Below are 14,692 nucleotides of genomic sequence, written 5' to 3' on the forward strand. Positions count from 1 at the left end.
GACCTCTCAGCTCCAAGTAATATCAAATGGCGAATATTTCCCAGAGATCTCCATCTCAACACCAAGACCCAGATTCACTCAAGGACCAGCAACGAACAGTGCTGGACACCCTATACCCAACAAAGAGTGAGACAGGTCTACAGCCCCATCCATTAGCAGAGAGGCTGCCTAGAATCATAGTAAGGCTACCGACATAGTAAGGCTACTTACTGACATAGTAAGGCTACACCCCCAGACGTGGACCTGCCCACCAGGGAGACAGGATCCAGCCTCATCCACCAGAACAGGGGCACTGGTCCCCCCAACCAGGAAACCTGCTCAACCCACTGAACCAACCTCAGCCACTGGGGACAGCCACCAAAAATACATAGAAATACGAACCTGCAGCCTGCAAAAGGGAGACCCCAAACACAGTAAGATAAGCAAAATGAGGAGACAGAAAAACACACAGCAGATGAAGGAACAAGATAAAAACACACCAGACCTAACAAATGAAGAGGTAATAGCCAGACTACCTGGAAAAGAATTCAGAATAATGATGGTGAAGATGATGCAAAATCTTGGAAATACAATAGACAAATTGCAAGAAACAGTTAACAAGGACCTAGAAGAGATAAAGAGGAAGCAAGTAACGATGAGCAACACAATAAATGAAATGAAAAATACTGTAGACGGGATCAGTAGCAGAATAACTGAGGCAGAAGGACGGATAAGTGACCTGGAAGATAAAATAGTGGAAATAACTACTGCAGAGCAGAAGAAAGAAAAAAGAATGAAAAGAACTGAGGACAGTCTCAGAGACCTCTGGGACAACATTAAACGCACCAACATTCTAATCATAGGGGTCCCAGAAGAAGAAGAGAAAAAGAAAGGGACTGAGAAAATATTTGAAGAGATTATAGTTGAAAACTTCCCTAATATAGGAAAGGAAATAGTCAACCAAGTCCAGGAAGCACAGAGAGTCCCATACAGGATAAACCCAAGGATAAACACTCCGAGACACATAATAATCAAACTGTCAAAAATTAAATACAGAGAAAACATATTAAAAGCAGCAAGGGAAAAACAACAAATAACACACAAGGGAATCCCCATAAGGCTAACATCTGATCTTTCAGCAGAAACTCTACAAGCCAGAAGGGAGTGGCAGGACATATTTAAAGTGATGAAGGAAAAAAACCTACAACCAACATTACTCTACCCAGCAAGGATCTCATTCAGATTTGATGGAGAAATTAAAACCTTTACAGACAAGCAAAAGCTGAGAGAGTTCAGCACCACCAAACCAGCTTTACAACAAATGCTAAAGGAACTTCTCTAAGCAAGAAACATAAGAGAAGGAAAAGACCTACAAGAACAACCCAAAACAATTAACTAAATGGCACATATCAATAATTACCTTAAATGTAAATGGATTAAATGCTCCCACCAAAAGACACAGACTGGCTGAATGGATACAAAAACAGGACCCATATATATGCTGTCTACAAGAGACCCACTTCAGACCTAGGGACACTTACAGGCTGAAAGTGAGGGGATGGAAAAAGATATTCCATGCAAATGGGAATCAGAAGAAAGCTGGAGTAGCAATTCTCATATCAGACAAAATAGACTTTAAAATAAAAACTATTACAAGAGACAAAGAAGGACACTACATAATGATCAAGGGATCGATCCATGAAGAAGATATAACAATTCTAAATATTTATGCACCCAACATAGGAGCACCTCAATACATAAGGCAAATACTAACAGCCATAAAAGGGGAAATCAACAGTAACACAATCATACTAGGGAACTTTAACACCCCACTGTCACCAATGGACAGATCATCCAAAATGAAAATAAGTAAGGAAACACAAGCTTTAAATGATACATTATACAAGATGGATTTACGTGATATTTATAGGACATTCCATCCAAAAACAACAGAATACACATTTTTCTCAAGTGCCCATGGAATATTCTCCAGGATAGATCATATCTTGGGTCACAAATCTAGCCTTGGCAAATTTAAGAAAATTGAAATCGTATCAAGTATCTTTTCTGACCACAACGCTATGAGACTAGATATCAATTACAGGAAGAGATCTGTAAAAAATACAAACACATGGAGGCTAAACAATACACTACTTAATAATGAAGTGATCACTGAAGAAATCAAAGAGGAAATCAAAAAGTACTTAGAAACAAATGACAATGGAGACACGACGACCCAAAACCTATGGGATACAGCAAAAGCAGTTCTAAGAGGGAAATTTATAGCAACACAATCATACCTTAAGAAACAGGAAGCATCTCGAATAAACAACTTAACTTTGCACCTAAAGCAGTTAGAGAAGGAAGAACAAAAAAACCCCAAATTTAGCAGAAGGAAAGAAATCATAAAGATCAGATCAGAAATAAATGAAAAATAAATGAAGGAAACAATAGCAAAGATCAATAAAAGTAAAAGCTGGTTCTTTGAGAAGATAAACAAAATTGATAAACCATTAGCCAGACTCATCAAGAAAAAACGGGAGAAGACGCAAATCAATAGAATTAGAAATGAAAAAGGAGATGTAACAACTGACTCTGCAGAAATACAAAAGATTATTAGAGATTACTACAAGCAACTCTATGCCAATAAACTGGACAACCTGGAAGAAATGGACAAATTCTTAGAAATGCACAACCTGCCAAGACTGAACCAGGAAGAAATAGAAAATATGAACAGACCAATCACAAGCACTGAAATTGAAACTGTGATCAAAAATCTTCCAACAAACAAAAGCCCAGGACTTCACAGGCAAATTCTATCAAACATTTAGAGAAGAGCTAACACCTATCCTTCTCAAACTCTTCCAAAAGATAGCACAGGGAGGAACACTCCCAAACTCATTCTATGAGGCCACGATCACCCTGATACCAAAACCAGACAAAGACGTCACAAAGAAAGAAAATTATAGGCCAATATCACTGATGAACATAGATGCAAAAATCCTCAACAAAATACTAGCAAACAGAATCCAACAGCACATTAAAAGGATCATACACCATGATCAAGTGGGGTTTATTCCAGGAATGCAAAGATTCTGCAATATACGCAAATCAATCAACGTGATACACCATATCAACAAACTGAAGGAGAAAAACCATATGATCATCTCAATAGATGCAGAGAAAGCTTTTGACAAAATTCAACACCGATTTATGATAAAAACCCTGCAGAAAGTAGGCATAGAGGGAACTTTCCTCAATATAATAAAGGCCATATATGACAAACCCACAGCCAGCATTGTTCTCAATGGTGAAAAACTGAAACCATTTCCACTAAGATCAGGAACAAGACAAGGTTGCCCACTTTCACCACTCTTATTCAACCTAGTTTTGGAAGTTCTAGCCACAGCAATTAGAGAAAATAAAGAAATAAAAGGAATCCAAATAGGAAAAGAAGAAGTAAAGCTGTCACTGTTTGCAGATGACATGACACTATACATACAGAATCCTAAAGATGCTATCAGAAAACTATTAGAGCTAATCAATGACTTTGGTAAAGTAGCAGGATACAAAATTAATGCACAGAAATCTCTGGCATTCTTATACACTAATGATGAAAAAACCTGAGAATGAAATTCAGAAAACACTCCCATTTACCATTGCAACAAAAAGAATAAAATATCTAGGAATAAACCTACCTAAGGAGACAAAAGACTTGTATGCAGAAAACTATAAGACACTGATGAAAGAAATTAAAGATGATACAAATAGGTGGAGAAATATACCATGTTCTTGGATTGGAAGAATCAACATAGTGAAAATGACTCTATTACCCAAAGCAATCTACAGATTCAATGCAATCCCTATCAAATTACCACAGGCATTTTTTACAGAACTAGAACAAAGAATTCCACAATTTGTATGGAAACACAAAAGACCCCGAATAGCCAAAGCAATCCTGAGAACTCAAAATGGAGCTGGAGGAATTAGGCTCCCTGACTTCAGACTATACTACAAGGCCACAGTAATCAAGACAGTATGGTACTGGCACAAAAACAGAAATATAGATCAATGGAACAGGATAGAAAGCCCAGAGATAAACCCACACACATATGGTCACCTTATCTTTGATAAAGGAGGGAAGGAAACACAGTGGAGAAAAGACAGCCTCTTCAATAAGTGGTGCTGGGAAAACTGGACAGCTACCTGTAGAAGTATGAAATTAGAACACTCCCTAACACCATACACAAAAATAAACTCAAAATGGGTTAAAGACCTAAATGTAAGGCCAGACACTATCAAACTCTTAGAGGAAAACATAGGCAGAACACTCTATGACATCAATCATAGCAAGATCCTTTTTGACCCACCTCCTAGAGAAATGGAAATAAAAACAAAAATAAACAAATGGGATCTAATGAAACTTAAAAGCTTTTGCGCAGCAAAGGATACCATAAACAAGACCAAAAGACAACCCTCAGAATGGGAGAAAATAGTTGCAAATGAAGCAACTGACAAAGGATTAATATCCAAAATTTCTAAGCAACTCAGGCAGCTCAATATCAAAAAAACAAACAACCCAATCCAAAAATGGGCAGAAGACCTAAATAGACATTTCTCCAAAGAAGATATACAGATAGCCAACAAACACATGAAAGAATGCTCAACATCATTAATCATTAGAGAAATGCAAATCAAAACTACAATGAGATATCATCTCACACCAGTCAGATTGGCCATCATCAAAAACTCTAGAAACAATAAATGCTGGAGAGGGTGTGGAGAAAAGGGAACACTCTTGCACTGTTGGTGGGAATTTCAATTGATACAGCAACTATGAAGAACAGTATGGAGGTTCCTTAAAAAACTACAAATAGAACTACCATATGACCGAGCAATCCCACTACTGGGCATATACCCTGAGAAAACCATAATTCAAAAAGAGTCATGTACCAAAATGTTTATTGCAGCTCTATTTACGATAGCCAGGACATGGAAGCAACCTAAGTGTCCATCAACAGATGAATGGATAAGGAAGATGTGGCACATATATACAATGGAATATTACTCCGCCATAAAAAGAAATGAAACTGAGTTATTTGTAATGAGGTGGATAGACCTGGAGTCTGTCATACAGAGTGAAGTAAGTCAGAAGGATAAAAACAAATACCGTATGCTAACACATATATATGGAATCTAAAAAAAAAAACAATGTCATGAAGATATTAGTGGTAGGATGGGAATAAAACACAGACCTACTAGAGCATGGACTTGAGGATATGGGGAGTGGGAAGGGTAAGCTGTGACGATGTGAGAGAGTGGCAGGGACCTATACACACTACGAAATGTAAATTAGATAGCTAGTGGGAAGCTGCAGCATAGCACAGGGAGTTCACCTCTGTGCTTTGTGACCACCTAGAGGGGTGGGATAGGGAGGGTGGGAGGGAGGGGGACACAAGAGGGAAGTTATGGGAACATATGTATATGTATAACTGATTCACTTTGTTGTAAAGGAGAAACTAACACACTATTGTAAAACAGTTATACTCAAATAAAGACGTTAAAAAGAAAAAAAAAATAAAAGAAGAAGGAGACAAAAATTATAGGTGAACAGCAAGGCACACAAATTAGCCTCTTCTGGTAACTTGTTATTCTACTGTTTGCCCAATTGAATTAATCTGTGCAAGAAATGTATACTGTTTATGACAAAAAGCATTAGTGTTCTTATAGGATTTTCCCCCTAGATTTAGTCATTCATTCAACAAATATTTACCAAGCATCAACTCAGAGCCAGTCACTATGTCCGCAAGTGAGAATTAAAAAATAAACCATATAGCACAGAGAACTATATTCAATATCTTGTAACAAACTATAATGGAAATGAATCTGAAAAAGAATACATATGTATACATACACACACACACACACACACATGCTCACACACACACACTTGTAACTGCATCACTTTGCTGTACACCTGAAACATTGTAAATCAATTACAATTTTTTAAAAAGTCATGGAAATACAAAAAAACTGAAAGATGAACCAGAAAGCATGGTCCACATGTTCACTGAGCTTACAGCCTAGCCCAGTGCTCTTCAAATTTTAATATGCAGACGAATCACTGGGATTTTGCATCTTCTATCCAGCAAGTCTAGGATGGGGTCTAAGACTCTGCATTTCTTACAGGTCCTCAGGACAGCAGTGATATGAGTGCAGAGACCATGCTTTAAGTAGCGAGGGACTGGCTTACTAGCTCTCAGCTGCGGGGCTGTGACACACTCCTGTATGTGACTGCCTTTCAGGGGTATCATCAAATGTGAATCAATGAATATTGTCAATACAATAGAAAACATATACTCTCACCAGGATACCTACTGGGTAGAATTTTGAGCTGAGATCAACAAAATGTAGGTGTATGATTTACTGAATAAAAAGTAGGAGGCGAGGTATGGAATGACATCAGGATGGTGCCAAAGAACACTGGCATTCCCAGGAGCAGGTGTGAACATGGCCTATGAACACGACTGCACAGCCAGGCCACTGGCCCATGTTCTTCATCAATGACACAAAGCTCAATTTTCAGCATTTAAAAATTTTCCCCAAACCTGCTTTTTCTTAACCAGTAGTCACTTTCTAGCCCTCTCAAGTACACCACTAAAATTTCTCATCCAGGGCACCATAAACACATAAAGGTTAGCCTTGTTCAAAATGTGTAATCTCACAAATAAAAGGAGGCCAAATGTATAATTAGAGGCCACATGTCATAAGCAACTGCTTGTGCAAACTGTCAAATTATATCTTAAAATGGGGTTGTGGGGAGGTGGAAGGTAGAGGGAAAGAGGGGAGTTAATTTAATTCTAAGCTGTTTGAAGCCAGGAAAACAGGCCACATGGAGTTAAGCTGGGGAGAGGAGTTGGGTTTGCTCATTTTTCCTAGATTCAATAGAGAAAATTAATCTGAGATATAAAAAGAGTAAGGTCACTTTGATCTCTACAACCCCAAAAGTCCAGGTGCAAAATGTAGTGAAAGACAGCAGGCATCTTAAACTCATCTACAACTCTGTACTTAGCCGGCTCATCTTTAATAGTAAGAAGAAACTCCCATTAATAATTTAAAGGATCCATGCCAGAAAAAGTAACCAAACGAGTCCAGAATTAGCAGGAAAGAATGGTCAAGGTCAGCTGTGAAGTGGGGTGTGTAGGGTCACACTACACATTCATGATTCATATGACATGCATTCTGACACGTAGATGCCAATGCACAGAACAGCAAGGGGAATTTACAAAGACCCCATCCTGCAACCTCAGAAACGAGTCCAGCTGGGGAGCTCTAAATGCTGACAACATCACAAACATTCTGAAGACAAACATGGAAAAATGGGTTTTTTAAGAGTAAGTCAAATTCATATTACTGCTCACACACAGACATACTACTTTGAAACATGACAATCATTTTGGTTATTTTTGTAGGTTTCCTATTTTTCTATTTTGAAATTCTTTTTTTAGAAGCAAGAGGAAAAGAGAAGTCAATGGAAAATGCTGCTAGTCATGAGTGACAAAAGGAATTAGATACTGCTGTAGTTCCTTGCCAGAAAGGTTTTGTTACTGTTGTTGTTTTTCTGGATATATGTTATTTCACTTGAAAAAAATGAAAGTTCGACAAGCGAATCTAGAGCTGATAGTGAGGAGGCCCTCACTGCCACAAAACAGAACAGAAAGCCCCTTTACAAATATCGGAGAGGTCAAATTTAAATGCCTATTACAAATAGCTAAATTAAAGTCTGGCCTTAACACCAAAGCAGAATATTTCAATCACTTAAACAAAAAATTAGCATATGAGTCAAAGACACTCATGTGACTGGAAGTAGGCACTGTCCAGTATTGCTATGTTCATTTCCTATGGCCTCTTAGTTTCCCTTGGCCTCATGACAATGCTCTCCAGAGTGGTGTGCAGGAGCCCTGAGCACAACTGTGAAATTGCATGCATGGAAAACAATTTTATCGACTAAAGGAAAACCACGCCATGGTATGTCCAAAATGCTGTCTGAAGCACATATTATACGAGGTCTTAGTCTATTATATTTTGTGTCTATCTTACCTTAAAGCCATGATGGATGCTTATTTAATTTCCTGCTTAATTGATTCCTTCCAAACCTGAACCATGATAGGGCAAGGAAAAAAAAAACAAAACAAATGCTCTCTGCTCTACCAGCGGAACCTTTAGGTTAATAACTACTGTCTAATTTATGTTTAGCTAAGAGGTGGATCATGTAATCCACATACAGCTTCCCCAGGTGAGAACATTATTTTGAGAATGTTATTTTGAGAAGTCTATGTTGTGGGGACTGATTTTCCTCTTATTTCTATTATGCCTACTTAGGACACAACAGTGAAGTAGCTGATTGGGCAGGTGTTATTCTGCATCCACTTCAATTTTTCAATTGGTATATAATCTTTCAAATTTCAACCAGAGATACCTACCCAGCTTATCATGCAGAAGAAACACTCTGAATTATTAAATATGTCTCAGGGTGGGGAATCAGCACATCTTCATTCGATATTAGCTTCATTCTAATTATCCTCTAGAGCTCAGAAAATTAGGGAGTGACTGCAGGGGCCTATTCCTGGGAGTAAAGGTGAGAGTCAGTAGGAAACACAAATGTAACTCGGTGGAATACATGACAAATATGAAACAGAACCACCATCAATTTATATTCATCAATCAAGTCTCTAAGAGCTCTGGAAGTGATGGGACATCTGGAAACATGGACATGGCCTCCAGCATGTGGTCGTCTTTTCCGAGGGCTGACAAGCCAAGCAGACCCACCAGCGTCTCTGTCTTGGGTGGGTTTGGAGTCTGGGCTGTTATGTTTTGTTCTGTTATGCTCAGGCTGCTGTCGTGGGTCCTAGGTCCTCTTAGACCTATTGGTATGGGTCCCCAACGACACCAACATGAGCCCTCCAACCAAAAAGACTGAGAGAGTAGCCAAGGGATTCCAGCCCCTCATCTTCTCACTTCCTGAGAGAAGACCCCAAACTCTATTAACACTCCTTGTGGAAGACAATGTTGCTCGGTTGACATTAGAAGAAAACCCCGCGATCATTTCCTGGACTAAGGACTCTGTGTCCCAAATGACATCTAGAGATCCTCCTGGTTGCCTTCTAGTGCCACGACTTCAGGCCAGTCTCTCTCAGCCATTCATTAGCTAAAATGCAGGCTAATAGGCATTACTCATGCTTCCTTTTTCCCTTTTTTTCTGGATATTTTATCAATATATTTTTAAATTCCTCAACCTTACTGAGGTATAATTATGGACAATAAAATGTACTCATTTAAAGTATAGAGTTCAATAAGTTTTGACAAATATATACATCTGGGTAACCATCACCAAAAGAGGCTCCTTGTGTACTTTTGGAGTCAATTTCCAACACCACAATCCCCAGGCAACCACTGGCCTCACTTCTATCACTAGACATAAGTGCTGCTAGTTCTAGAACTTCATAGAAATGGAATCATTCCATAGGAATTCTTCTGTTTGTGGCTTCTGTCTCTCAGCACAGTGTTTTGATATTTACCCATGCTTGTGTGTTGATAGTTTGCTTCTTTTCATTGCTGAGTATTGTACTGTATGGATAAACTACAAGTTTGTTTATCTGCTCACCTGTTGATTGACATGACTTGTTTCTACTTTTTGGTACTATAAATACAACTGCTGAGAACATTTGTGTTCAGATCTTCTTGTAGACATGTTTTCATTTCTCTTGGTGACTATCTAGAAGTGGAAATGCAGTAAGTAAACATTTTCTTTTTTTAAATTAAAACAATAAAAATATATCATTGTCTGACAGAGTTCAAATCACCTTAACATTTAAAGGGAAGAGATGGGGCACCATAAGTCGTAGGTCAGCCTACAACTATAAAAGGGCATGTGGGCTTCCTACGAGCAAGCAAATTACGACCCCCTTGAGGTCTAAGCTTTCTCTGAGCACAGTGAAGGGGCTCAGGACTTGCTCAAGGAGTGGCTTAAAAGGAAATTAAGTGACAGCTGGTCAGGCTCTGCGTGGGCAGCTAAGGCCGACACCAGTGCAGCCTCCGCTTTATGAGAGCCATGCTCTGGGTGGGTCTGGGCCCCCTGAGTCCCAGTATATTATTCCAGCTTTGCAAGAAATGCTATTCTGAAACTCAGCTGTGAGCTGCTAAAAATAAGGCTAGAGTGTAATGAAGCTCCTGGCAAAAATTAATGTGCAAGTAATCATCAGCATTACCTATAAGGAGTTAAATAGGAATAGAATAATTTCTTCAACGTTCCAGTCATGCTTTCTCATTTGATTATAATGGTTATCCATGACTTCAGCTAGATTAAATCAGCTGTTGTCAACTAAATGCATATCAGATGTAAATAATGCCTCACCCTGTCTTGTTTCTCTACAACTAACTCCTCAACCCCAGAGGGAATTTCCCAATTCAACATCTAAGACTGATTAAACATTTGCTGCAGGAGCTTAAAAAAATGATTGTGTAGTTTTATTTTACATATACAAGCTAGATAAAAAATAAATTACAACCTCCTCTGGGTGCTGAAAGTTTGGAGTCAAATTTTCTATAAGGCAAAGAAAATGGGGGTAATAATTAACCACTTCAGAGTTCGTCAACAAGTTAAAGTTTCCTGTCTCAAAGTTTCATGATTAAGCTATGAGGTCACTAACTATCTTGCAATTACCCACCATCTAACCAATCATCAACCCAAAGGCTACATTTTCATAGTTCTTCATAGTCTCCCTTTTCAATTTAATATTTAAGAAAGAATAGAAATTAGAAAATATGAATGTACAGAGAGGAAAAAATAAGGGAAATGTTTAAAGTATTTTACAAGGCATTTGGCCCACCTAAAACTACTATGTGTTGGCTCTCACGGCTTATAATGGGCATCTAAGTAGTTTCCTTATGGCGTGAACAAGGTGGGCAAAGGAGTGGATTGGCCCACTTCCAGTTTGGCTGGTAACTCAACACATGGTCTTCCATACCAAAACCTCCCGACAGAAGACAAAGGGAAAGGTAAGGAGGATGCCAGCGTGAGAATCCCGGCAGCTCTGTGGTCAGAGATAGCTTAGGAGTAACTTGCACTAGAAAGCAGGAACTTTGGAGTCCTTGAGCAAATTATCTACTGTCTTTGGCTTCTTGTCTATGAAATAAGTACCCTTTCCTATCTGAAATCTGTTGGCTGGGCCCAGGCCTCTTGATCCTAGACCACCCACTAAATGCCCTGTCCTGGGGCTTCCTCTTTCCAGATGGTGAATGGCCCTCCAGCGGTGCACAGGCCGTCCATATCGGTGCTACTCAAAGGCCTGCCTAGCCCTTGGTTTTATAGCCTTGGAAAGAAAGGCCAGAGGACAGTTCTACATTTCCAAATTTTACCTTTGGAAAATAACAAATAAAGTATTAAAGAATTAGGGGACTTCCTTGGTGGTCCAGTGCTTGGGAGTCCACCTTCGAATGCAGGGGACACAGGTTCCATCCCTGGACAGGAAACTAGGATCCCACGTGTCAGGGGGCAACTTGGCCCACGTACCACAACTACTGAGCCTGTGTGCTCTAGAGCCCAAGCACCACAACTAGAGAGAAGTCTGCGCCCTGCAATGAAGAGCCCACGTGCCTCAACGAAGATTCTGCATGCCACAACTAAGATCCTGCGTGCTGCAACTAAGACCCAGTGCAACCAAATAAATAAATATATAAATAAATAAAAGAAATACCTGAAAAGAATCTAAATGCAAATCCATCTGATACACATATTTGTCTTCCAATAACACCCGTTACCAGGTGGCTTCCAAAACACCATTTCAAAAGTTGGCAAATGGCAACCTGAAGAGCATCAGGTCCTGTCTCCTCACAGCTGAAGAAGGCAGCACGAGCTCTAACAGCTCCATCAGGAAGACATCGAATGCAAATTTGGGCTGAGATGACCAACCAAATTCAAGTTTCACTACCTCCATTCTCTGGAAAGAGAACTCAGTTGCTGCCAAAGAGAGTTCCAGCCACGAGGATGCACCTCAAGACATTCACCCACAAGGAGAGTGAGGCAACCACACCCCTCCGCCATCCCCACCCCAGGCCCACCTCAGCAGGGACACGCAGCATCCGACAGCTGAGTCTCCTGAAGCACTTCCTGACGTCCTGGCTGCCTCTGACTGCCTCGCAGACTAGTGCTCATCCAGAGAACCTCTCTCTTCACTTGGAACGAGACTCAAATTGCGGTCTGACAGTTCTCTTAGCCTTTCCTAGCTCCTTTCCTAACTCCTTTGATGCAGACATTTCCCCTAATAATATCCTTGCACTTTTAGTCCAGTCTTGGTATCTGCTTCTCGGAGGTCGAGACAACATGTCATTCATCCACACATTCATCCACTCAAGGAATGTTCACTGAGTGCCTACGATGTTCCTGACACTTGTCAGCGGCCCTGGGGAGAGGGGTACAGGATTGCGAGGCCCCACATTCCCAGACCTACCCCTCAGGGTCATGAACTGCTTCCCTCTCTTTGGCTTTTACCATGTGCTGGGCATGGAGCTGAGAGCACATCACAGGCCTTAGCTAATTTGCTTTATTCTTGTTTCATGGTAAAGAAACTGAGACCTAGACAGATTGTTGCCAGGTTCTTCCCTGATAGGGCCAGATTTTTTACTCTAAAACTCATGTTTTATACCATTAGGCTATGACATATCTCCCCAGTTTGGCTGACAGCTCTGAGCACTTTTTTTTCTGGTTCATGAGGGCCAGGGAAACAACTTACTTCAGAGCATTCACAGCCTTACACATGTTAGTAGTGATGCTGTTTAACTCATGTAGAAGGGGAGGTCCCTCAACTGGTGCAAGTTTCCAGCTCATCTTCGTTATGACAGAGAAGACAAGAGAGGATGGACAAAACCCTCGGCTTCTCTGCTGTTCACCACCACAGCCCAGCTCTGGTAAACTGACGGAAGGTGGCCACATACACCCAAGGCTTCTCCCAGAGGCCGGCCAGGCTCTCTGGAGGGTCAGCCTCACCAACGCACATGTCATCTAAGAGCAGCCTTCTGCAGGCTAATGCAAACTCATACCATGATCTCCAAGGTCAGCTACGGTGTCCTCTACACTTGATCCAAGTGTGCCAAGGTCCAGGGAAGGAATGGGCTGAGACTCAGGCAGGTTCTCTGAAGCTGGGTCATCAAATTCCTCACAGAAGGTAATGAACAATTCATGAGAAGCTGATCAGAGGAAACAGCATTGCCACAAATGAAACAAGATTCTTGTTTAGAAGACGACTTAGAAACAAAAGCCCACTTAATCCTTTCCTTTAAACATGATAACATTTTCAAATCTCAAGAAGGCAGCTTGGGATGAGAGGGACAGCTCTGAATTAACTCGGCAGGTGACCTTGGGCAAAGCATGTAACCTCCCTTGGCCTGAGTGTCAGGGTCATGGTGAGGGTGAGGCGGGCAGGATGTCCAGCCCTGCTCAGCTTCCTCATCTCAAGACTAGAGGTGCTGGCTTCAATAATGTCTTTTAAAGCTCTCCTCCAGCTTTAAAAGCTCTGTGATTCTGTGAATTTCAAATTCCTAAAAGAAAGAGATCTAAGAGGTGATATGAAAGAGTTTCCACTTCAAAAAAATAAGTTAAACTTCTCAAATGTTTCAATAGGCATTTCAACTAATCACTCTGTGTGTGTGTGTGCGCGCGCGCGTGTGCGTGTGTGTGCGCGTGTGTGTGTGTGTGTGTGTTTGCCACCCAGAGCTAATGCTGAATTGACCTGTTTTCCTGGATAAATGGCTTTCATGGAGAACTATTCCAAGAGTGTCTTCTTATCAAAAGGAGAAAGTTCAAACTAATATTAAATGAATAAGTAAAACATAGCTGTGCTACACTGTGATGTGGCATCTGTGGAAATACAATCATAAAATATTTTTAAGAAGTCCATTTTTTGTACTGTATAATAATTGTTGCAGGAGGTGAAACTGCTCCAAATTTCAAAGGATCACTGATAGTGCAAAAAGTAGAGACTGCACGAAATGTGCCTTTGTGTGCACTTCAGAAATTATTTGAAAACAAGTGTTTGGACTCTCAGTTGACTTTGATTTTCTGAGGTTCTCTTTGAAGAGAACAGAATTCTTATAATTGCTTCTCTTAGAAGGAGCAAGACTTGATCTGCTCTTTGATCCCCAGGACTGTTTCACATCTGGAGGCCTGATCTGCCACACAATTTTCACAGAAACCATCACACCTGCATACACGCCAGGATAAAAGAAAAACTGGGCTTAGTGTGTGCATCATGGTATCTAGTTGTTTTAAACTACCATCCTTTAAAGAAATGGTGCCAACATGATTCCACAGTCAACTAAGCTTCAAGATTTCAAAGCCCAAACTCAGTGGAGCAGAAAATGCTTGCCAGTGTAAAAGGCCCCATCAGTCAGGTTCTGAAAAACAAAGCAAGCCACTCTCCTAAACACCTCAAAGAATTGTTATAACATTTAAGAGGTGACACAGCCAGCCTGTCTCTCCCCTAACTGTGATTCTATCTCCTACAACTGCTTTTGAAATATAATGAGGTTTGCTTCAGCCAGACAGACAGAAGGAAGAGGACTAAAGAACAGAGCTCCAGTGAGAGGAGGAAGAAATTCAACCACAAATGCGCATTTGGGCAAAAACAGGAATGTGTGCCTCTTCCTTCTTTCCTTC

At 40.4% G+C, this 14,692-nt stretch overlaps 1 protein-coding gene across 1 annotated transcript in view; it reads right to left on the minus strand.

Annotated features, from left to right (window-relative positions):
- NEK11 (NIMA related kinase 11) overlaps positions 1–14,692 on the minus strand; it is a 240,650-nt gene that overhangs the window by 116,563 nt on the left and 109,395 nt on the right. Inside the window, 1 exon segment of the mRNA XM_067033804.1 lies at positions 13,078–13,192. Within this exon segment, the coding sequence (XP_066889905.1) occupies positions 13,078–13,192 (115 nt within the window).

The sequence above is a fragment of the Kogia breviceps genome, chromosome 5 (genome assembly GCF_026419965.1).
Source record: "Kogia breviceps isolate mKogBre1 chromosome 5, mKogBre1 haplotype 1, whole genome shotgun sequence".
Classification (NCBI taxonomy): domain Eukaryota; kingdom Metazoa; phylum Chordata; class Mammalia; order Artiodactyla; family Physeteridae; genus Kogia; species Kogia breviceps.